We start from the raw sequence: 24,392 nt of genomic DNA, 5'->3' as shown, positions 1-24,392 counted from the left end.
GTGTTTGTGAGTGCAGGACTGCTCCAGTGTTTATGTGTGGGAACGGCGCGGCTTTTTTCTCTGTTTTTGTGTTATTCAGCTGGTTTTACTTCTTCTGTGGGAGATGAAACCCAACTCCAGCTGTGTCCACACTGACGTATGTGTGTGTGGATTTAATCAACATGTGACGTTAGAGCATTTTGAGCTTTCTGATTGGCTGTGATGGCTTATGTAATCCTGGGCTTCATAATCCGGCAGCACACTTAAACATTCATGCACAGCAGTTAGGGTTACAGGCTTTTTATATCAGTAAACTCTTTAATATATATATTCTAATTTCATATACATGAACGGAGCTTCACTTTCCCCTTCTTATTAGAACCAATTAAACTGAGAGTGCATTAAAGTAGGGTTGTCATGGTCTCAGAATGTTAAACTTTAATATATTCTAGAAATAATAAAACACAATCTATGTTTAAATATCAGTCCTGGGCCACATTTACAGCTGATTTTTTTCTTTCCACTGTAAAAAACTGCAGGCAAACTCACTCATAGTCAGCACCTTAACATGCAGCAAGAAAAAGCCAAGCCTTAACTTAAACTGGACTTTTGATATAGGTTTTGAGGTTTTCATTTAAAAAAAAATAATGGTTATCATTATGAAGTTTGTTCAAAAAACATTTGAATTATGCTCCAACGGCTGATGACTTGAAAATGCGCTGTCATTTGCATTAATATTTAGGGAAATAAGAGAAAAATGTCATTTGCATAATAATGTGGAAAGCATTGTAGTGATTGGCTGATGCTTGACATTCCACGGACAAACACTTCGTTTGGAAAAACTGCTGCAAGCTTTTCTGCTGCATCCACATGGAACACTTTATGACAAACTTTCAAACTTTTGTTCACGAATCAATTCAAAACCATGATCGAAGTCTGAGTTGTCATTAAACACATCATAATTTTAAATAAAATAACAGGAATACAGAGAAGAGCCACAGGTTCAAACTAAATATCAACCTATCAGCTCCTCTCTCTGTCATCCAGGCTCGCCCGCTCCTCCCTCTCTCTCCTCTGGTTGTTTTCACAGACAGCAGGTCAGACTCACGTGAACGCGCACGCAGGTGAACGCACACCGGGCGTTGCATGAACACTGATCAGTTATGAGGGGCTTTCTCACACAAAAACCACAAATATTAAAGAATAAAATAGTCTTCAGCAAAAAGGTTAAAGTTCAAACACAACATAACTGCAAAGAAACACCTCAGGTATCACTTTAATTTACTACCCTTTAAAGTCATTAAGGACAAAAATGTCCATTTCCAAAAAAACGCTATAAAAACTTAACAGACTGATCTTTATTTCTGCTTTTTTTTTGTTTTGTTTTGTTTTGGCATAAATCTCTTAAACAACTTCAGCTGTGCCCAAACCAACAAAAAATTCAATCACTGAGAGGATTTTAACCCTCTTAAATGCCAGTTTGATTACTTAAATTCAATGTTGTTTTTTATGAAAAATAAAAGCAAAAAAAAAAAAAAAAAGATATCTTCCTTAAACCAAATGTTGGATGGCTGGGGCATTGTTTCTAAATCCAGCTTGGACATGTCCATGACTAGCCAATATAAAGATTTTGATGCATTATTAGTTTTTGTGAAGCATCCGGTTTAAAATTTACAACCAAAATTTTCGAGCCATTAAGGTCAAAAATGTCCACCTCCAAAAATGGCAATAAAAATAGTATAGAGTCATATTTTTTTCTGCTTTTTTGGGTCAGATCTTTTTGGAATGAAATGACCAGACAGCCAAGCCACACAGTTTCTGATGGGAATCCAAGCAGGTGCATAAACTTTCTAAGCATTGTTTTTGTTTTCTCCACAGTCAACTCTTTAAAGTGCAAGTATGATTTGGGTAAGGTAGAGGTCGAGCTGTTGATCTGAATAATTCAAAGACACATGAAAGAGAACACACACATGCACAAACACGTGCACACACACATGCACTCACACAGACACACGCGCACACATACAAACACTATCTTAAAATAGCCTAATAAGCTCAATAACATGAGCATTAAAACTAATAAAATGACAAGCTTTTCATGCATAGGTCTATAATGGGGCAATGGCAGATTTTAGTGATGAACATTAAAAATGACAAATTTTACTATTTTTCTTAATAATGAAACCACAATATTACAGAATGCATGATTATATCATGCAATGGCTACGAGATCAAAAAATGTGGTTTGAATGGGAGTCAATGGGACGTTTTAGTCCACAAGTGACTCGAAAGGGTCATTAATTTTAAATCTGATGCTACACAAAAAGTAATAATGAATCAAAGTCAATATTTTGGCTAATCTTTGAAATACCAAGGACTAATTAAAAAAAACACCCCCTACCCCCCAACATTAGTTTTCTGGAAAATAATTACTGTTTTGTGGGGGGTTTTTTTGGAAAAAATATGACCATCCTGTAATCAAACTGGCATTTAAAGGGTTAAAATTCTGAAAATTGTTCAATATTTGATTGTTTTCATTAGAACTGAAGTTGATCAAAAGATCTGACCCAAAAAAGGAGAAACAAATATGAATCTATACTATTTTTATTGCCATTTTTGGAAGTGGATGTTTTTGTCCTTAATGGCATTAAAGGGTAGTTAATTTTAAATCGGAGCTTACACAAAAACTAAAAATGCATCAAAGTCAATATTTTGGCTGATCATGTACATGGATTTAGAAATAATGCCCCAGCCATCCAACATTTGGTTTTAGGAAGATATCGCATTTTTGGCTTTTTTTCATAACAAAACAACATTGATTTCAAGTAATCAAACTGGCATTAAAAGGGTTAAAATCCTCAAAATGATTGAGTTTTTGGTAGTTCTGAGCACAGCTGAAGTTGTTTAAGAGATTTATACAAAAAAAAGCAGAAACAAAGACCACTCTGTTAAGTTTTTATAGCAGTTTTTTGGAGGTGGACATTTGTCCTTACTGGCTTTAAAGGGTAGTAAATTTGTTTCACAGTGTTCCCATGACCTATTAGAGCAAATTAAATTTGAATTTGAAAATTTGCAGAGAAAGAAACTTTGTTGCAAAAAATGAGAACATGTGCACAAACACAGCCAAAATGGTGAGCAGAGAAAGAAGAAAAAAATGCCCAAATGGACAAAAATGTCCCTAGTGGTGCCCGAGGGTTAAATTCAAGGTAATGAAAGACAACGTTTTTGCTTTAGATGGCCTGGTAAGGGCCCCTGCTCTCGCTAAACTTTCCCAAACTCAGAAGAAAAGCTCCAAAGATTAGATCCAATAACACAAAAACTCACTACCAAAAATAACACGGCCAAAACTTTCTACAGCTCAGAATTTTCAGACAAGCTGTGGCTCTTCTTCTATTTTTAGCTTGTTTTCTTGCAGAAGTAGTTGGCAGCCTCCTGCTCAGTATTCACACACCCCCTCACAGAGCCGATCCTCGCTCCGCACATGGCAGCAGCAGGTGGAGGTGAAAAGTCAGCCTCGGGGTTACCTCAACATTTTCCCAGTCTGCTGGCTGGATTAACCTTCTAGTTTCTAGCTCACCTAACAAGGCCACCTATCTGCACTCACACACAAATCAAATCTATCCACGGAGAAATCAAATGAAACGATTTCCTGGAACTCTCCAGGCTGGCTGATCAGTTCAAACTTTCTGATAAACAGGGTTTTTGGGGTTGACGTGTTGACCTCCGAGGATCTGTAGACATGATGGTTGGTACTGTGCAGGTCAAGCTGAGATTCCTGGAAGTCTGAATCCATGAAGCACCCCGAGAATCAACATGTGAGTCAGACTCTGGAAACGCTTCTTGTGAAACCACAGTTAGTCACAGATGCCGCTCAAATGCTTGATCATCACTTTTAAGAGCTCTCTTGTAAAGTATGACGGACAGAAAAGGCTGGACATTATGACAGCTTTATGATTGTTACACCATCTCAAGGTTCTCTGGAAAAAAGACAAAAAGAACACCTGAAAATATTGCAAACCAACTTTTTCCCAAGTCATAGCATTCCTTTTTTATGCTCCTTATTTGTCAAACTTTGAGGTATCCTTGATGCAGCTTGATGCAGTGTAAACTTTTCTGCTGCAGTATCTGAAGGTAGAGCAAGTTGTCAGACAAATAAGGCACAAATGAGCCACGATGCACAAGGCAGAAATAGAAAGCTACCTTTTGCTAAGCCTTGCCCTCTTAGCTCACTCAGAAAGTCAGCACTGATGCTTTCAGTCAGCAGTTGGCTGACTAATTAGCTAACAGTGTGTAGCAGCAAACTTTACTACCATTACACTGCCTAACCTTAGAACAAATGTAGACATCCTTGCTAAGCTTCTTTACATTAGTCTACATGCTACGTAGCCAAATCTATATCAGATGTAGTGTTGCATTTACGCTTTCCCATGTTCAACCAAAGGGTTAATGCAGTTATAACTGTATAAATAAAAAACAAAAAACAGCTTGAAAATCAAAATTTCTGATGCATTAGTAAGCCGGATGCTTGTGGCGTTGGAGGGCATGGCTTATAAAAATGATGCCTCAACTCAAAGTGTGCAGCTACAATTTGCATCCAACTAATAGAAGAAAAACATGCCATTTATCATGTAGGATATGCATTAAAAATGCATAGAGTATTCCACCAGATATGATGATTTTTGTGCAGTAAAGAAAAGGTAATCTGCTACTCGTAAAAGAGTTTAAATTACACAAGTTGAGAAATGTACAATATATAGCATACTGTGCAGCAGTGTTAAATTTGTCAACTCAAACTATGACTAAAAATGTTCTTTGAAAGCCTTTTTTCCATGACAAAAATTAGACTAAAACTAACTAAAGTAGATCTGTGATGACTAAAACTGACTAAAAGTAAGTTTAGTTTTCATCAAGATGACTAAAATTAGACCAAACTCGAATGTAGTTTTCCTCGGACATTTAAAATCAGTGATATTTCTCCACTGTCAAAAAACAGTTCATCTGCTGGTATTCTGCCTCTCAGCTGTAGAAAACAGGGACCCCAGGTTTAGTGCATAGAACACAGTACCATGATTTGGTACCAGATTAAGGCAAGAGAATAAACGCTTGGACTAAAAGTCAAGACTAAAATGTGAGGACTTTTTATGGACTAAAACTAGACTAAAACTAAAAGGGTAGAAATGACTACAGTGTGATTAAAACTAAAAGACAGTTCATGTTAAGATTAAGACTAAGATTAAAAAGAGCAGCCAAAATGGAAACTGCTGTGCAGAACTTCTTGTCATGTTTGGACCTAAGTTTGAGGCTGCAGTAAGGAGATACGGCGAATAAGCCCGATGGAGGGTACCATCACATTGATAGGAGGATTGGCACAACCCAAGTAGTGCTCTGGATGTCCTCGTGTATTACCAGAAGGATGGGAAATTAATCTGCTGAAAAAATAACACCTTTGAGGTGGAGTTGGGGTGGTTGTAGAGAGTAAGCACGGCCAAGGGTACCATCAGGGCAGGCAGTAGGGTTTCCATGAGGCCCCTGATCATGCTGTAGATGTCCCAGGTCCTAAAAACCCATCGGCAGTATCGCAGAATATCACTAGGGGTGAAAAGGCCTAGACAAAAAGAGGTGCCATTGAGCTTGACATTGGCTACAAAGCAACACAAGTATGTTGGTTTCTCTTTGCCAATTTCACCATTCTCTGTCAAGCAATACATGTGCAATTGCACTAAGGTCGTTTTCACACCTGATAGTCCGTTTAGGAACAGAAATGGCAACATTGTTGCACTTTCCTTTGGTTTGGTTCGCACTGCTCTCTTGGTCAAGCGAACCAAACCGCCTGAACACCTACAACCCCTGCCCGCTGGGGGCGCTGTCGCCACAAAAAAATGGCGACTAAGAAGAACAGAAGGCGTAGAAGAAGACGAACCTCCTTCCCCTGGTCTTTTCTTCTACATAAACAATGAAAAAACACAGAATTTACACTGTCTTGTGGTTTCTGCTCTTGCACTGCGGCATTATGAGCAGCCAGCAAGGTGGTGAGCTGTCCAGCATGTTGTTCTTTACATGAGACGAATAAATCAGCACGGACTACGATGTGTTGCCATGGCTACACAGACCCAAGCGAGGTACCGACATGTATTTGAGCGTATTTAATCACGTATAAATCTGTATATCATTGCACTTTATGCCACTTCCTGCCTTTGGTTCACAAGTTGGTGCGCTTTGCTTTCACACCTCTAATGAACTGCACCAGGGTTCGTTTGGAAGCGGACCCCCCCTTTTTTCAAGCAGACCAGAGTCCGCTTTTTTGGTTCTGCACCAGAGTTCGTGTGAGCTTTCACACCACTCCAAACAAACCGGACTATCTGGGAAATGGACCAAAGTTTGTTTAAAGTGGACCAAACAGCTCTGGTGTGAATGCGCCCTGAGAGTCTTATAGAGGTTGCCAAAACAGGCCAAACCATGTTAGATTTTTTTTCAAAAGGTGCCACAGATGTCACAGTGTGCATCATGATTAACTTCTCTACCATTTGTAACATTATTAATGAACGCTAACAAAATGAACAGAGGCCAGTCTCTGAGGCACAATAACCATTAACACTGAACAGAATCCCTCACAACAGCTCAAATATGTAAACCAGTGCTGTTTCAAGCACACCTGATGCAACCAATCAATGGCTCCATTGGTTGTGCCAGCTTTGCTTGGAGCTGGAACATGAATTACCTGAACTGTGAGGGGTTTGTTGAGTGTCACATTTGAATGCATGTTAGAAATATGGCAAAGTCAATAGAACGGTCCTAAAAGTGAAGAGAAGAGACACTGAATGTTCCTAGAGACACTGTTGGAAGCATAGTTTGCAAATTCAAAGTTACAGGAACAGTGGTTCCACTACCTGGACAGGGCAGATAAAGGAAGCTATCAGTGGCTGCACAAGATATCTGAGAAGGCAGGTTGTTAAAAACTGTGAGTGACTGCCAAAGACCTCCAGCAAAACTTGGTGGCAACAAGAACTGAGATTTAGTGAGTGCAGTAAGGTGACTGACAGCAGACGGTTTCCATGCCAGAACCCCAAGACCTGAACCAAAAGACCGAGAAAAGTCAGCTCCAATGAATCATGTCAATAAGCCACAGAGGTTTGGGGATTCTGTTCTGGAGTGATGAAACAAAACTGGAACTTTTTGGCGCGATGGATCAGCGGTATGTCTGGAGGAAGAAAAATGAAGCATTAACTGCAAAGAACACTGAATTCTGAATTTGGGTCCAAAATGAGGGCCAGACAAGGTCAACATTTAACCATAAACTGTCAGCCTTATTTCCACCACCAGTGAACTAAGACAGAAAAAAACCTTAGCACTGATGATAAATAATTCTGAGATTTAAACAGTAAAAGTGGTAAGTTTAAAGGCTCAAAATCTGAGATAAAAAGTCAAACGTATTCGCTCAAAAGGCATTTAAAGTCAAAATCATGTTTTTAAAAGGCAAATATACAAGAAAGAAAGTTTAGGATCATATGTTTTAATGGTCAAAATGTGATATAAAAATGTGAAATCATGAGTTTTAAAAGTCAAAATATGAGATAACTTTCCCAAATCACCCATTAAAAATGTCACAAGCAGAGAAAAAAATAAATTGTGTTTTACAGGTCAAAATTTTATTTAAAATTTAAAATTGAGGATACAAAAGGCCAAATTATGAGATAAAAGTCAAAGTAAGGAGCTAAAAAGGTCAAAACGTGAGAAAAATGAATCAAAATCGTGAGTTTAAAGGTCAAAATATTACTTAAAATTCAAGATTGAGGATCTAAAAAGGTAAAAAAGATATAAAGTCAAAAATGTGAATTGAAAAGGTCAAAATAAGAACTAAAAAGTCAAAACCACAGCTTTCCTTGATAACTGTGAGATGCAAAATCAAGAATATGAAATTTTTTTCCCCACATTCCTGACTTTTTATCTATTCATTTTAACCTTTTCTTATTATTACGACAGAGCAAGTTTATTTTAAATCATCAGGGTTAGGTTTACATGTTTAAACTGGAAGAAACTGGCGGACTGATAAATCGGGCCGATGATAGCGTATCACAGATTAATCAACATCAGCCAATATGTAGCCGATGTATTAACTTTTTGCTGTCGTTCTGTGTGTCTCTGCTGAACTCAGCCCGAGTGCCAGGCCCCTCCCCCTCAGACATAAGCGACTGCAGCAGCAGCTCTCCTCCACTCAGTGTTGCCAACTCAGCGACTTTGTCGCTATATTTAGCGAGTTTTCTGACCCCTCTAGTGACTTTTTCTCCAAAAAAGCGACTAGCAACAAATCTAGCGACTTTTTCAGGTGTTATTGGAGAGTTGTGGAGACTGACGTGAAAGCACGTATCGTTGTTGTTCTTCTCGGTGAGAAGCGCTGGTTGCCATCCTCGTCCCTAAGCACTCACAGGCAGCCCAGTCCTCGCGCAGCAGTCCCTGCTGCAGTCGGACTCACTCGGCTGCCTGTTTCAGACTGGGAGCTTGTTTTGCTGCTAGTGTGTGCCGCGTATGTTAGCCCCGGTTCCTGCCGGTGCAGCTTTCACACAGGGCACGAGTTTTCTGCATGTCAGCTGCATCTCCCTGCTCTCAAAGCCCTGTCCTTCTTCATAAGATTTACCTCAATAAACCCCGCTAAAAGGGACTTGATTCAGTGTACAGAGGAAGTTAATCGGGAACTATTCAAAATAAAAGCATTCTGTACAAGTGAACAGAGTTTCTCTATAGAAATGCTAAACCGGGCTTTAACTTTAAAAAGCACAAACCAGAAAAGCACTCATACGGTGTTTATCTTTCCTGTGACATATTCTACCAGTGTGGAGACAGAAAGTTTCACTAATAGTAGATCTTTAGAGAACGACTTCATAAAACAGGCGCATTTAAGCTTGTGGCCTTCCTCAGGGTTATCAAGAAATACATTGTAAACATATTCTATGTGCATATTTGCCACAACGATGTAAATATGGCTCTCCATTTATCATTTTCCTGTCTAATATGGTCCACAGCTACAATATAAGACTATTTTACAGCGGTTTAATGTCGTATAAGTTGCATCTTTGTGAAATAAACAAAGATAAATACAACTGTTAATTCACATGCCCACATTTGTGTTCATGTACAGTATATATCCTGTGTATATCAATGTTCTTAATTCATATATCGGCCAAAACATTGGTTATTGGCCGATATATATCTGCTTTTTTTAGCCCCCTCTTTTTGACACCCCTGTTCTAACAGGACAACACTCCCAAGCGTACCTCCGATTCCACCAAGAAGACCTGCAAGATTCTACAATGCTCATCACAGTCATCTGACTTGAACTCAATCGAAAAAGAGGCTACTGCATGTAAGGAATGGGCTAAGATTCCTCAGGAACGCTGCCTGAAGCTGGTGTCTGGCTATGCATCTCGTTTGCAGCAGGTCAAAGAAGCAAAAGGGCGCTCTGCTAAGGACCACAGATGCTGACATGAAGGAGTTCAATGATTCTGAGCCTGGAGAAATCATCATAAGTCGCATGATCAGTTGAACTTGTGGAAACCACTTGAAGTATTTGTTTTGTTGAGCTATTTCAGTTGCTTTTGTTTGATTTGTTTATTGCAAAAATCTGAAAGTCTGTAAATTTTCACAGTAAACCTGATTTGCAGTGGGGGGTTGAACATGTTTGATTGCAACCTGCAAACTTCCTTGTTTTTATCAACAGGACTTGCTGTTTTCAAGTCAAGAGATCAGGGTGTCTGTCAATCAGGGGTTCTGAAAAATAACTAAGTAACTGAAGCTACTAAACAACCTAAAATTAAATAGCACTGTAGCATTTAAACAGGTGGTAGCCTAGCAGCAGTGGGTTCCTTCCCATTTGACTGGAGTCCAAAACTCGTACGTAACTGCAGCAGTATTCTCTCAACCTGACTGTAGTTTAGTTTTAACTAGACATCACTGATCGAGCCAACTTTTCTGCAGAATCACACAGATACTTTTGACCTTTTGCACAACCACAGTTAGTCTCATAAGATTTGAATTTTGTATAAACACATGAACTTTAGCAGCAGGAGAGACGTCAACTTTTCACCTGTTTTCCTCCAAAGGCAACACGAAGCATCGCCAAGAACCAGCTGCAGGGAGAATGTTTCAGACTGACAGAACAGAACACGGGCCTGACTCGACACATGGATGCAGGCAGGAGTTATATATATCTCTGGACTTCATATCAGGGCTTGGGTTTTGCAAAAACAACAAGATTTCATCCAAGGCAGACAGAGAAAGTCTGTAGCACTCGGCCTGCATCATACCAGAGTAGCCAAAGATTACACTTCTGCTCACACAACATCAAGAAAGAGTTTTTGACACCTTCGTCACAATTTTCAACTCCAGAATGAGAGACTTTAACCTCATCTCTTATTGCGAATTAAGACACCGCTTCAGCCAACTCCAAACTGGGAGGCACGTGAATGATCAACTCTCTCATCACATCCACACTCACCCCACAGCCGCCGCTCCCTCACGCTCCTCCAGAAGACATCCCAAGCCTTGTTGGTGGAGTCTTTCACGTGCTCGCTGAAGGATCTCCTCAGCGGGGTTTTTACCGCTGAGATCTGAGCCATATTCCAAACGTTCAACAGCTACATATTCCCACAGATAAAACCTGGATTTCTGCAGAGTTTTAAAGCCATGTGTGCAGCGTTCGCCCTGTCATGGCTCGTGCTGAGGGAGTGTTTGACTCAAGAGTTCAGGAGGAAGGAGGAGGAGGAGGAGGAGAGGGAGACGGGGGGGCTGACACTTGATGCACAAAGTCTGCATGTAATTTGTCGAACACCCCATCCTCTCCCTCCCTATGCATCCCTCCTCAGAAAGCTGTTTGGAGAAAAAATAAGTGTGTGAAGGAGAGTTTATGTGTATGAAAACTGTGGTACAGTGTGTGAGAGTGTGTCTGCAGAAGAAGAGGGAGAAGTGTTTTCTTTAGTGTGTGTGGGAAGTTGAAGAACTTTGCCGGCCCAAAGAGAGGAAATGACATCTAACCCGGGTGAAAGACATCAACATTGCTCATGAGCACAGCAGTAGACACACTCACAATACAAACAACAACTCTAATCCTTCTCAGTTACACACAAAAACTCTCCTGCTGCTGCAAGACTGAAGACGTGTTGAGTCCAAATGAAACAATGAAAAGACTTAGTGGAAAGGAAATGTGCTTAAAAATCACTCCTGATACCCAGAGGTGCAACTCAAACTATTTGAACTTTGTGAAAAAAAGCTCAAATTTTCATGCAATTTAATTAAAAAAGTTAAACTTTCATACATATTCAAGAAAAGTGGAATATTTCAATTTTTATTTTTTGTTTTAATCTTGAGCTCACAGCTCGTCTAAATCAAAAACCTCTCAGATCTTCCTCCAGACTCTGGGGCCTTGATTTCCAAGTGAAGTTACAATGTTACAATGTCATTTAGCAGACGCTTTTCTCCAAAGCGACGTACATTTGAGAGCAAGAACAACACAAGCAATGATCTAGACAAGAAGAAACAACATCAGTAAGTGCCATCAAGTGCTTCAGGTCCAATTGGACGCAAGTGCTGCCGTGTAGAGTTTAAGGCAGAGTACCTAAAATATACGTTGTTTATGTAGTTGTTTTTTTTTTTTTGTTTTTTTTTTGTTTTTTTTTTGTTTTTATGTTTTTTTTTTTGTTATTAGACAGCAACAATGAATCAAGGAAAATGTGGGATCACTAATCGCCATTCATTAGACGTCACAACAACTATTTACCAAGTACCAAGTGCTGGATCATTCCCAAAGAGCTGGGCAAAGAAATCCCAGAAGTAGAGCAGGACAGTGCGAGCTAACTATAGTTGGGAAACTCATTCAACCACTGGGGGCAGCAGTGGAGAATAGTCTGGCTGAGACTCAATCTACTACTGGGGACAACAGTAGAGAATTGCCTAGCTAAGTGCAAAGTGTTCTCTGAAGAGCTGGGTCTTTAGCCTTCTCTTGAAAGTAGACAGGGAGTCTGTAGATCGAATGGAGTTGGGTAATTCATTCCACCATTTAGGGACAACAGAGGAGAAGAGTCGAGCTAGTGACTTAGGAGCATGATGTGCTGGAAGTACCAGGCGCCTTTCGCTGGCTGAGCGTAGTGGGCGAGAAGGGGTGTAGACCTGGATGAGGGACTCCAGGTAAACAGGAGCAGTTTTAGTTACTGCTTTGTAAGCAATGATTAGAGTTTTGAATTTAATGCGAGCTGCAACTGGAAGCCAGTGTAGAGAGATTAAAAGAGGCGTGACATGAGCTCTCTTGGGTTGGTTGAAGACCAGACGTGCTGCTGCGTTCTGGATCAACTGCAGAGGTATAACTGTGCATGCAGGTAGGCCTGCCAGTAATGAGTTACGGTAGTCAATACATGATATTATAAGAGCCTGTACCAGGAGTTGTGTAGCATGCTCTGTCAAGTAGGGTCTGATCCTCTTGATGTTGTAGAGGCGGCGGCAGGACCGAGCAATCGAGGCCACATGGAGCTTGAAGGTTAGCTGGTCATCAATCATGACACCCAGATTCCGGGCTGACTTAGTGGGCCAAAGATTATTTGATCCAAGCTGGATATTGATCTGCGGTTCCATAGTGGGACTGGCTGGGATGATAATGAGCTCCGTTTTGGGCAGGTTGAGCTGAAGGTGACGTTCCCTCATCCATTTAGAAATATCAGCAAGGCAGGATGAGATCCGAGCTGAGACAGTTGTGTCATCTGGTGGAAAGGACAGGAATAGCTGTGTGTCGTCTGCATAGCAGTGATAAGAAAAGCCATGGGAGCGGATGATTGCACCAAGTGAGGTGGTGTATATTGAGAAAAGTAGGGGACCAAGCACAGACCCTTGAGGCACCCCTGTTGATAAGCCATGCAGTTTAGACACTCCTCCCTTCCATGATACTCTAAAAGATCTCCCTGTGAGGTAGGACTTAAACCACTGTAGGGCAGATCCTGAGATACCAAGTGAAGAGAGTGTGGAGAGGAGGATTTGGTGGTTTACTGTGTCAAAGGCAGCGGACAGATCCAGCAGTAAGAGAACTGAGGACTGACCAGCTGCTCTGGCCAAGCGAAGTGATTCCGTTACCGACAAAGTGCAGTTTCAGTAGAGTGGCCCGCCTAAAGCCAGACTGATTCTGATCAAGTAGATCATTGTTCTGCAAGTGTTCTGAGAGCTGGTTGAAGACTGTGCGCTCCAGTATTTTTGATAGGAATGGGAGAAGTGAGACCGGCCTGTAATTTTCAACCAGGGCTGGGTTGAGAGTGGGTTTTGAGCAGTGGTGTAACCGCGCTTGCTTGAAAGCAGCTGGGAAAACACCTGTGGACAGAGAGGAGTTAATGATACAACTCACAGCAGGGCTGATTGTGGGCTCAATCGCCTGCAAGAGATGTGATGGTATTGGATCGAGGGGACAGGTTGTGGGCTTAGAGTCAAGCAGAAGCCTGGTGACCTCGCTCTCACTTAGTGGAGAGAATGAGCTAAGTGATGCATCACTAGCTGGTGGCAGAAAACTGAGTTGGACAGGCTCAGAGAATTGGTTGCTGATGGTAGAAACCTTGTCAGTGAAGTAGGAGGCGAACATGTCTGGAGTCAACATACTGGAGGGTTGTGGGTTTGAAGGAGAGAGGAGCGAGTTAAAAGCAGAGAAGAGTTTGCGTGCATCAGTGGCAGCACAGATCTTTGATTGATAGAACGCCTTCTTAGCAGATTTTAGAGCAGAGGTAAAACAGGACAGTTTTTGCTGATAGGCACTCAAGTCAGTGGTTTGTTTGGATTTACGCCATTTTCTCTCTGCCGCTCTGAGCCCTGCCCTTTGGGTTCTGATGACCTCAGTGAGCCAGTGAGTGCTAAAAAAAATCTGTCATAATATTCAGTTGTCCGGTGAGACCAGGGGTGAGACTGTCAGTGCGTCTGTTGGCACCAACAGGCAATGCATGCGCCATGACAGTCCTTATGTAGCGAAGCCAATGCTTTGCCTCACTGTACTTGGGGAGGGAGTAATCGCCGAATGCCGTGGTGGGGGGGGGCATGGGGACGTGGTAGGGGTATCTCGGGGGCGTGTTCAAAACACTGCGAATAGTGACGGAGGTTGGGAATGACAAATACCGCAGAGGTAGAGACGTGGTAGAAGCCTAGAGTAGAGCCATGAGAGAAAACGCACAGCCAATGGTGGTGGAGGCTGCCTGGTGATGTCAGAATATGCAAATTAGACAAGTGAATTTACTCCCATCACAAAGTTTGGGTCATACTGAAGATTTTTCTCATTTACAGTATGCCTTTATTTTACTTTGTGCACCTAGAATATATTTATATATATATTTAGAACAAGCATCATATTTGCCTCTGCCACCACTAGGACAGTATAAAATCATCTCTTTGCAACTGGGGGCTGGACTTTCTCACAGGAAGGCCACTGAACATAAGAGTCGGCTTGAAGACCATCGCGCTGAGCATGGGGGCCCCGCCAGGGTGTGTGCTTGGCCCACTGCTCTTCTCCCTGCTGACCCTCGACTGTTTTCCAGCATTCACCTTCAACCACATTATCAAGTCTGCAGATGACACGACGGTGGCGGGCCTCATCAACAACCTCGATGAGACCAACTACAGGAAGGAGGTCAACCTCCTGGCCCAGTGGTGTGAAGACAACGACCTCTTTCTCAATGTAGGGAAAACCAAGGAGACTGTAGTTGACTTCAAGAGAGGAGACTCACAGCACCCCCTGCCGACCATCAATGAAGCTGCCGTGGAGAGGGGGAGCAGCACTATAATCCACATCTCTGAGGACCTCTCCTGGACTAACAACACCACATCGCTGGCCAGGAAGGCCCAGACCACTGGGAGTGTCCTGACTGGCTGTATCACTGCAGCTGCACTGCTCTAGGCCGCAGACCCATCAGCATTGCTGGAGACACGTCACACCCTTCACATCACATTTTCAGACTTTTGCCTTCAGGGTAAAGGTATACTGGAGCCTCCGGGCCCGCACTAACCCCCCCCCCCCCACTGGCCCCTGGACTGTAACACTCAAACAAAACAAACAAGCAAACAAACAAACATGATGTTTAGAGCATCTTGACTCTAGTCTGAGTGGGGGGTAGGGTGAAGTGCTCAGGCTACATGGCCCTTTGAACAGAAGTTTTCAATTTTTTTAAATTTGTGTCTCTTTCAATGAACCTATAAAAAGATAGAGCAGCTTATAAAACAGGAAGTCTGAGTGAGTTTTATCAAACTTCGCCCCACCCATCAATCAGACACAGCCACTTAGCTCCAGCGAAGCATCATCATCATCATCATCATCATTAATGCTCAAATCTGTTAAAACACACTTCCTCTCCTGGGCATCAGAGTAAATAAACAATTCAGGCGAAGACAGCTGGGAAGGAGGAGGAGGAGGAGGAGGAGGAGGAGGAGGGAGGAAACATGAATGGGAGAAAGAGGTAGTAGCAGAGGAGGCAGTCAGTCAGCAGTTGACTTCTTTAGTAAATGAGTGGATTCTACATCTGTGTTTTTACAGTACTCACCATAAAAACGACTTTAAGTCTGATGCTTTTTTTTAATGTGTGAATATGTTTAGATATGTGCAGTCTCATTATTTAATAACCATGCATCAGTATTTGACAAGCACCTTTAGTGACTCCGCCCCCTGGAGCATTAGTCTGCCATGTCTTAAAGGGGACTTATTATGCAAAAATCACTTTTTCAGGCTTTTCTAACAAAAACATGTGCCCCTGATCTGACCACAATCCCCTCAAGTACCAGAAAAATCCATTCCCTCCCCCCTGTCTTTCTCCACCTTTCAGAAAATGTGCGCTGAAACAAGCCATAAGATTTTTCCCCTCATGATGTCATGTGGGGAGTTAGCCCCGCCCCCAGGTTCGGTCGGCCGTCCCTGCAGAAAGTTCCACCCTCCTCTCCTGATCCTCCTCTCAGCAGAGAGCCACATCCATTAATCTAGACATGCAAAAATCCAGTACTGGAGTGTTCTTTCAGCAACAGACTTCACAGGCATGTTTTAGGGACCTCTGAGACCAGTATAAACTGGTCTTAAAGGGGTCAAATATGTCCCCTTTAACCAGGCTGTGGCTTCTATTACCTCATGGAAAAACTAACTGTGCAAATATGGAAAGGGAAAGTTGTAAAAGTTTGGTTTTAAGTTGCCAAAATATTCAAATCATCTGCTCAAACACTCGTCAATGCTAATTGTGCTTGTTTCAACAAATTCCTCAGAGAGTTGGTTAAATTAAAGAACACACTGAGCAGCTCTCTGCAAACAAACTCAACACACAGAAACAAACAGTGATCGGAAAATACATTCATGTTAAATAAACAATCAGCTTTAGCAGTTCATTCACAAATTAAAGGTTTAGGAGACAATGTAGTGGGTTTAATTTGATTTGAGACTTCTGGGGAACAGTTGTCAGCGTGTTTATGAAAACAGGATGTTTGGCAGCGATATGAATGATTACTGGGAATACAAAGAGAGGAAACAGAAATAGGGGCTTCTTCATCCTCTAGAATTCAAGAACATAATTCAAGGGTAGAATAAATGTGGTTGTATTAATGTATTTTTACTTAATAAAGCCAAAGAAAATCATTATTTAGAGTATTTGGGTTAAGATTATCAATATTCTTCAGTAAAAGTCAAACATGAACCTTTGATTGAAATCTACATACATTAAATATGCTAATTTACTTCAAAGAAATGATGACAACTGATGGATTAAGTTGTTTAAATAGGCTATCTTTAATAATAATGTGTTTCAGTAATATATTTGAGTATACTCTATGAAAAGTGATCAGTTTTAAGGATGAAAAAATAAACAGTTCTACTCAATTTTTTATCAGTGACCTGACTATTTAACTCAAAACAGTTGAGTAAGTGGTACGGAAGTGAGAGAGTCTGAACGGACTTAGGACTACAACAAGACTACAAAGTGACTTTAAAGACCCTGTAAAGTGAAAATAAATCTGTATTTAGGTTTGTTGTCTGACAGGTCACTGTGTTATGAACCCGCAGGTCAAATTTCCGTCAAATCAAACACCTCTAAGTTCATAAAAAAGCGTCAGGATGGTGTGGGCGTGTCTGTTGAATGAGCTCAAGCCACACCCACTCAGGAGAAATAGAGTGGTGCAGGAATGAGTCCTAAAACGCGGGAGTAAGTTAGCATTTTAGCACGTCCGGTTCCCCCGTCTGAAAGTCACTGAGTTTTTGGTTAAATGCCTCAAATAAAGTCAGTGGTGAACACAAGCTCAGGAGAGTTTAACGTTTTATATACAACATGAAATACATGTGAAACGTGCCCGACCTTTGAATTGTGTATCTTTTCTCGTCTTAATAAAGGCGGTTGCTAAAAGATAGCTAACAAGGACTACATACGTCATCATCCGAAGCGCGGCAGCAACTGAGCCGTTCAGTTGTAGCCGCGTGTGATGACGTTAAATTCATTTGACCATGTTGCAGTTCAATATAGCATGACGCTAGCTTTTTACTTTTGACAGTTAGATTAACGAACCAGATATGATGCTTATATTATCAGTTTATGAAGATTATCTTTATGAATAAAACATAAGTTTCATAAACTTTTATTGGAAACAGAGCTTATTTACAGCAATAACCCAAAGACCCACTGAAAAATCCCATTGGATAGATGACGAGGGAACCCATGCGACCCAAACTTACGAGTTCGCCTGCAAAATTACGTCGTGACTGCACCACTCTATACGATCCTCTCCGATTACAAAGATGCTACAATCTGATTGGAGGAAAGCACTCACACCATGAGCCTGCCTCTTGACTTTTTGTTGACCTTAGAAGAAGAGACAAAGTCCATTTTCTGGCTCAAATCTCTGTTATGACGCTTTAAATCAGTGTTACTCAATCCTACTCAACCAAAGAGTGCAATTGTTGAAAAAATACCTTTGCAAGGCCACAAACTAAGTGGTAAAATGTGGCAAAAAAAGGGTTAAAGTAGCAATAAAAATACGCTCAATACAGCAAAAATGGTCAAAATGCAACAAAAATGTAGCAAAAATGAGTGAAAGTGACTAGAATGGGGAAAAAGCTGCAGAGTGGCAAAAAATAGGGAAAAAAATCACATAGCAAAAAGCAGGATAAACATGGCAAAAATGGATTCAAAATGGCAAAAATTGAGAAAAGTGGCAAAAAATTGCAAATAAGGGCAATGGAGATATAAAGACAAAAAACTAAACTAAAGCCTGCAGTGTAAGTGTGGGAAACAAACTGATTTAAGTGACTTGCAATGGATAATTCTGAGGTCAGAGTTTCCAGTTTTAAGGTTTTCTGGGGGAATAATATTTCAAACTAAGACTTTAAAGAGCCGCAAATCATAAAAGAGCCACAGGTTGAGTAACACTGCTTTAAATGATCCATAGACCACTGTGGCTGATAGATTTACCTCACAATGAACAAAAAAACAGCATTTAACTGACTGTTAACTTTTAATAAAGGCAGTGACATCAGCTAACAACAGACTGGACTGAGATGAACTGCTCTGTGATTTTATATTGTAGTGTTAGAGGGGCGGGGTTATTCCCCACTGTGGGCTCATGACATCATGAGTCCACATATTGGCCCCGCCCACATGAAACCCAGACAGGAAAGAGGTGAAAAACTTTGTAACAGTCTAAATCAAGAATTCAGTCACATGTAGATCTCAGTGTTTTCACGTTTACAGCAACCAGATTCCAGCACATCTAGAGTGTTAGGACACAAATTTAGGATTTCACTTTACAGAGTCTTTAAGTTGGATGACGTTGGGAGGCATTAATATTCAAGATTAAAGTACGTGATGGAAAAACAAGGATATTGCAGTCGATGCAGAACATGAAACTTTATGCAAAATAGCCAACATAAATGTTTGAGTAACAATAACTCAAAACTTCTTATTTAAAATTAAATATCCACCACTTAAATCAGTTTCAACAAACATTTTTAATATTTGTTGTGGTTACTGTTTATTTTTTATGTGGTTTACAAAGTATTTTAATTACATTTACTAAATTTAATTTGGTAATTCTACTAACTCAATTTATGTAGGCATTATTAAGGATTTGTCAGCACTTACATTTCATCACTGTTTTCCTGCTACATAGGGAAGGATGCAGCGCGACTGGAAGCTGCTGTTCTGTTGCTGTATCACATTCATGTTTGGTGTTTTATCATGGCTCCAGATTATTTTCTGTTGCTCTAGTTCTCCCCGTAGCAGTGCAGCGGTCCATTAAGCCCTGCAGAGAGTTGCTATTCAGCTTCACACACTTCTGTTGTGTTCTTCTTGATTTGACATGAGGAATACGTACAAAAGCAGTCTATACGGCATTTTGCAAGAGCAAGCATTACTAAGTGACTGAAGTAATCTTCCCACCCTCCCTATCTTTGCCCTTGACCCCTCACCAACCCACTCACCCCCTGCATAATTTATCTCCAGTCCGATGATAGCATGGAGGAGCTGTTCTCAGTTGCTTCATCAGCGTACAAACACTGTCTGAGCAGCTTTAACACACTCACGTCTCTCCTCTGGTCACCTGAGAGCTCATTTAGACTAATTTTGTTCTCACCAACAGCAGACTTCCTGTAAACTTGACTGGCACTCATTATGGGAGTTTGCTTTATGTTACCGGCTCGCTATCTGACAACAGGAAGGGAAATTGAAGTGTACATGTGTGGTCTCTGAAGTCATTTAGAAAATGATCGGAGAAGTTATTCTCACTCCGACACACAGTTCATGAGCACAACACTTCTGGTAAAGCTGGAGAGTCAGAGGAAGTCAGGGGAAGGGCACAGATGTAAAGATTTAAGAAGGTCTTAACTGTTGGAATAAGTTAAATATCTGCCAATGCAACAAGAAACTTCAAGGAGGATGGGAAATGTCTAGAACATTGTAGGCAGGATTATATGGTCTTTAGGATGAGAGAACAAGGATATAATGCAAAAAAGAAGAAACAAAGGCTTGCAAGATTACATGAAAATAACATCTGTGGTAGGAATGGAACTAAAAACTGATCATTCAAGGCTGTCAGTGTGATAAAAATCCTTTATTGACCAGGGATGTCAACACTTTTCGACTCCAATGAGTCTTCATCAGGATATAATAGGCAGATAAAGAACAGGTGTTTAAATTCACCTGCGTCATGTGACACCTCATCTGTACCCCAAAATATGACACCCCATTTAAAGTGACTGGTGTAATTAAACAGAGGTCCAGCCAACTGGTGCTAGTAGTCTCACAGTTACAGAAACAGGGATCTCCTGAGGGCAGTAAATGTGTCAGAAGTGATGGTTGTATAACAATGCCTGTGTTTGGACCTTCCTGGCTACCATTACACCATGAAGACAAAAGAACACTCCAAGCAGCCAAATCAGGAGATGAATACAAAATCATTTCCAAGGCTCTGAACATCTCCCAGAGTTCAGTTAAATCAATCATGAAAAAATGAAGGAATATGTCACATGTGTAAATCTGCCTAGATCAGACCGTCCTAAAAAGCAGACTAGTGAGAGAGACCACCAAGACACCTATGACTACTCTGAAGGAGTTCCAAGCTTCAGCAGCTGAGATGGGAGAGACTCTGCAGACAACAACTGTTGGTCGGGTTCTTCACCCGCTGTGGCTGTGTCAGAGCTTTATGGGAGAGTGGCAAAGAGGAAGACACTGTTGAAGAAAACCAAGATTCAATCTGGAGAGTTCACCAAAAGGCATGTGGGAGACTCCATGCTCAAGAGGAAGAAAGTTCTTTGGTCTGATGAGACCAGAATGGAGCTTTTTGGCCATCAGACAAGATGCAAATCACGCAATCCTCACTGTGAAGCATGCTGGTGGAAGCATCATGCTGTGGGGATGCTTCTTGGCAGCCAAACTGGAAGGCTTGTAAGGGTGCTTTCACATTAGGCCCAGTTGTTTCAAACCACACGTGTCGCGATTCCTCCCCCTCCCCCTTCCCCCGCTACCTTGCTTTCACACTAGCAACATCGAACCGTACCTTGGTCCACTTGCGTATTTACTCGGTCTGAAACAGCAGGTGGTGGTATGCACGTAGCTGGTTTACAACCCTGCAAAGGAGGTGAAAGAAGAAGAAGCAGCTACCATGGCAACGTGCTGTGAAAAGAAGTTATTTTTTACGATGACGTCATAGAGCTGATATGTTGCTCTGTCCTGTATCCGAGCGCGGTTGCATTCACATCTCATCTGAACCGTGCCAGAGTCCAATTGAATCGCGCCCGAGACCACCTCCCCAAGCGGGCCTGGGCCAGGTGCCAGGGCGCGGTTCGTTTGCATTCACACTACCCAAACAAACCGGACTTTGGGCTCATGTGCACTCAAATCTGGGACTGGGCCCCTTGTGTGAAAGCACCCTAAAGGTATTGGGTAAAATAAATGTTGCCAAATAAAGTCAATCTGGAGGACAAACTTATTCAGTGTGCAAGAGAACTACAGCAACAAGACAACAAGGGGAATGTTCTGGAGTGGCCGAGTCAAAACCCAGACCTCAATCCAAGAGAAATGGACTGTTCACACCCAATCCCTGTGCAACCTGACAGAGCTTGAGCAGTTTTTCAAAGAAGAATGGAGCAAAATATCAGTGTCCAGATGTTTGAGCCTGACTGAGACCTATCCAGACTCAGAGCTGTGATTGCAGCCAAAGATGACTCTAAATAATGACTTGAAAGGGGTAAATATTTATGCACTCACTTATTTTTTATTATATAATTGGCATAGAAATCTGTTTTCATTTTGACATCTGTATTTTTTAAATTTTCTTCAGTGACAAAAGTTGAATTTTTGTGACCATGATTGATTTATAATATCATTGTAAGGGTTAAACATTTAAGGGGGTGAATGATTTTATAGGCACTGTAAATATTAAGATTGAAAATACATATGGACTTGCCTAGACTGAACTATTGCAGTCAGAGTTGAAGGTTTTCTGCTGTTGTTGTATTTAAAAACTCCCCGGTCCTTATCTTATAGAAAATATGGCGATAGCAAGAATGACGTCACTTGTTTATCTACCCGCAGATGAACTCATTCAACTTGTGCCCCATGAAAAATACCTGAAATCTTTTGGAATCCATGAAGAAAAAGCTGCTCTCCTCTGCAGAATGCATCCTCTGCACAAACCCCATCTGTCATCAAGTTCATGAACCCCTGAAACACTGAACTCTGCTTCAACTTCACAATAATGATGCCTTAGGAGATATTTCCTCCATTTCATCCACAGACAAAGCTGTGAAGAATATCCACATTTGAACAGAAAGGATTTCCTCCGAAATTAGAGCTGAATTCTGTCAGCATTAAAGTCGACATTTCAGCTCCACGCTACACCTGCAGGTTTGAAACACTCGGCTCAGTTATCAAAGCAGACTTCTCCTCCGTTTTCTTCTCCTGCTTTTGTTTCCAAAGCTTTCCCACTCAAGTGTTTCTGAACAAAGCTCTCTATTTGAATATCAGCACAAATAGCTGGCTTTGATCAATCCACTGCGGGGTTATGCAAAGTAAAACCCATTCAATGTCACTATTACTGCTCACGTGGCTATTATATTATTTGTGATAGGAAGCAGCTCCTGCCTCCCTCGCCCCGTCCTCTTCCTCTGCCGGGACGCTGATGGGAGACATCTTTTGGCACTTTTGTTTACCCTTCAAACAAGGCCTAAATTAGTTGCATTCCCAGTGGTTTTCAAAAAGCAGGTAATTAAATAGCACTCAGCTGCACAACGATCTACCCTCTTGCTGTAACCGAATGCCAAGCACGCAGGAAAAGAAGGCAGTCGTACTTGTGACGCCGCACATCAGATTGAATTTGCATGCATTGGAATAGCAAATCTAAAGTGACTCACCACTCAGAGACAGACGACGGGAGTTCAGAACCTCGCTTGGCGACATTTTGACGTCTGGATGCTGCAGGATTCCACTGTGTGGCCTCTGGTTTTCAGCATCATCTGTCAAAGCAAAGTGATGTATTGGTAGTGACAAAAAAGCACAAGATCAGAGCTGTAAAGCTGATATTCTGCAGTTCTTTTAGAGATGTTTTAATCAAGATTGACTGCAGAAGAAAGGAGAACTAATAAAATACAGAGGAGGTGAGCTTCAGGGCTATCTTTACGTTCTCTCTAGAGGTGACGGCTTTGTCTCGACACTTTCTTTCCCTAAAGAAGACCAGAATGGAGGTGCATTCTTAAATGATTTTTTTTATGAGGTAGCACTTTATAGGAACAACATTTCAAATACCTTATTATAACAGCTGTTATTTGTGAAACTGAAGCAGGAGATAATCTGAGGCAGCAGCAGTGAAACAGGCTGGAATTACTGCAACCAATGGTGGACGGTACTCAAGACCACACTGTCAGTGTGCAACTGCCCAACTTTAAAATTAAATAATTAAGAAAATAACTGCACAACTTTAAATACTTAAGAAACCCCCTGTAACCACACACTCCCTCCACCTTAGAGTGATAGTTGGAGACCCCACAATATATCTGGCAAAATAACAAGGCAATCTGATGTAAGATTTCAAAAGAAAAGTATTTTCAAATGTGCCAAATTATTGTGCAACTGGCTAACTTTAAAACGAAATAATAAGTAAGACAATAACTGCCCAACTTTAAATTTAATTTTTAAGAAACCCCCCGTTACCACAAACTCATTCCACCTTAGAGTGATAGTTGGAGACCCCACAATATATCTGGGGCAGTAACAAGGCAATCTGATGGAGGAATTCAAAAGAAAAGCCTTCTTAGATATGCCATATTCACTGTGCAACCTCCTAACTTTAAAATAGAATAATTAAGAAAATAACTGCCCAACTTTAATTTTTTTCAAGCTTAAGTTGTGACAAAAATATTGCTGGGCATATCTAAAGATAATAGTTAGAGGTTAGTCACAGAAAAGTCATGCAGGTCATTCCACTGGACTTAAAACGAGTCATTTTGATTCAACAAATGTGGCTCTAGCACTCCAACCCTCCTTCAGCTGGTCACAGGAGGTAAAAACACTCCCAGAAACACAAAGTCTAACATATAGAAGGTCCAAAATATCATGAACTTTCCCTTCTGATCTCAAGTATGTTTGAGTGTCAAGAGGACTGAACTCTTTCTCTTACCTGTCTCCTCATATTTTAGCCTCCTGGTGCAGAGTCCATTGTTAGTCTGCTCCTCTCCTCCTGCTCCTCTTCCTGCCCTGAAGCTTGTCCGTCATTTTGATGAGCGGTCTCTTCTCCAGCAGGACTCAGGCCTCTGGCTGCAGCAAACATCATCAGTTTACTCTCCTCAGGTGCAGGAAGTGTGAGCGAAACTCTTCAGCACAGGCCTTCAGCTGTTTTTCAACTTCTATCGTGAGTTTTATGATCTGTTTCTTCAGTTTTCCTCCTCTCTGAGCAGC

General features: G+C 41.3%; 1 protein-coding gene across 4 annotated transcripts in view; it reads right to left on the bottom strand.

Annotated features, from left to right (window-relative positions):
- The window catches only part of si:dkeyp-23e4.3 (rho GTPase-activating protein 7), a 179,453-nt gene extending 155,267 nt beyond the window's left edge, over nucleotides 1–24,186 (bottom strand). For 3 of the 4 annotated variants that reach the window (XM_041801671.1, XM_041801672.1, XM_041801673.1), the window contains exon 1: nucleotides 10,469–10,686. In XM_041801671.1, the coding sequence (XP_041657605.1) occupies nucleotides 10,469–10,589 (121 nt within the window). In that variant the 5' untranslated portion in view covers nucleotides 10,590–10,686. Of the gene's footprint in view, nucleotides 1–10,468; nucleotides 10,687–22,852; nucleotides 22,955–24,114 lie in introns of those variants that run through there. The other variant, XM_041801675.1, reaches the window with a different exon arrangement.
- Nucleotides 24,187–24,392: the final 206 nt, after the last annotated feature.

The sequence above is a fragment of the Cheilinus undulatus genome, linkage group 12 (genome assembly GCF_018320785.1).
Source record: "Cheilinus undulatus linkage group 12, ASM1832078v1, whole genome shotgun sequence".
NCBI classification, from domain to species: domain Eukaryota; kingdom Metazoa; phylum Chordata; class Actinopteri; order Labriformes; family Labridae; genus Cheilinus; species Cheilinus undulatus.
Note: the sequence above shows the minus strand (reverse complement) of the source record. Positions and strands in the feature narration are given on the sequence as shown.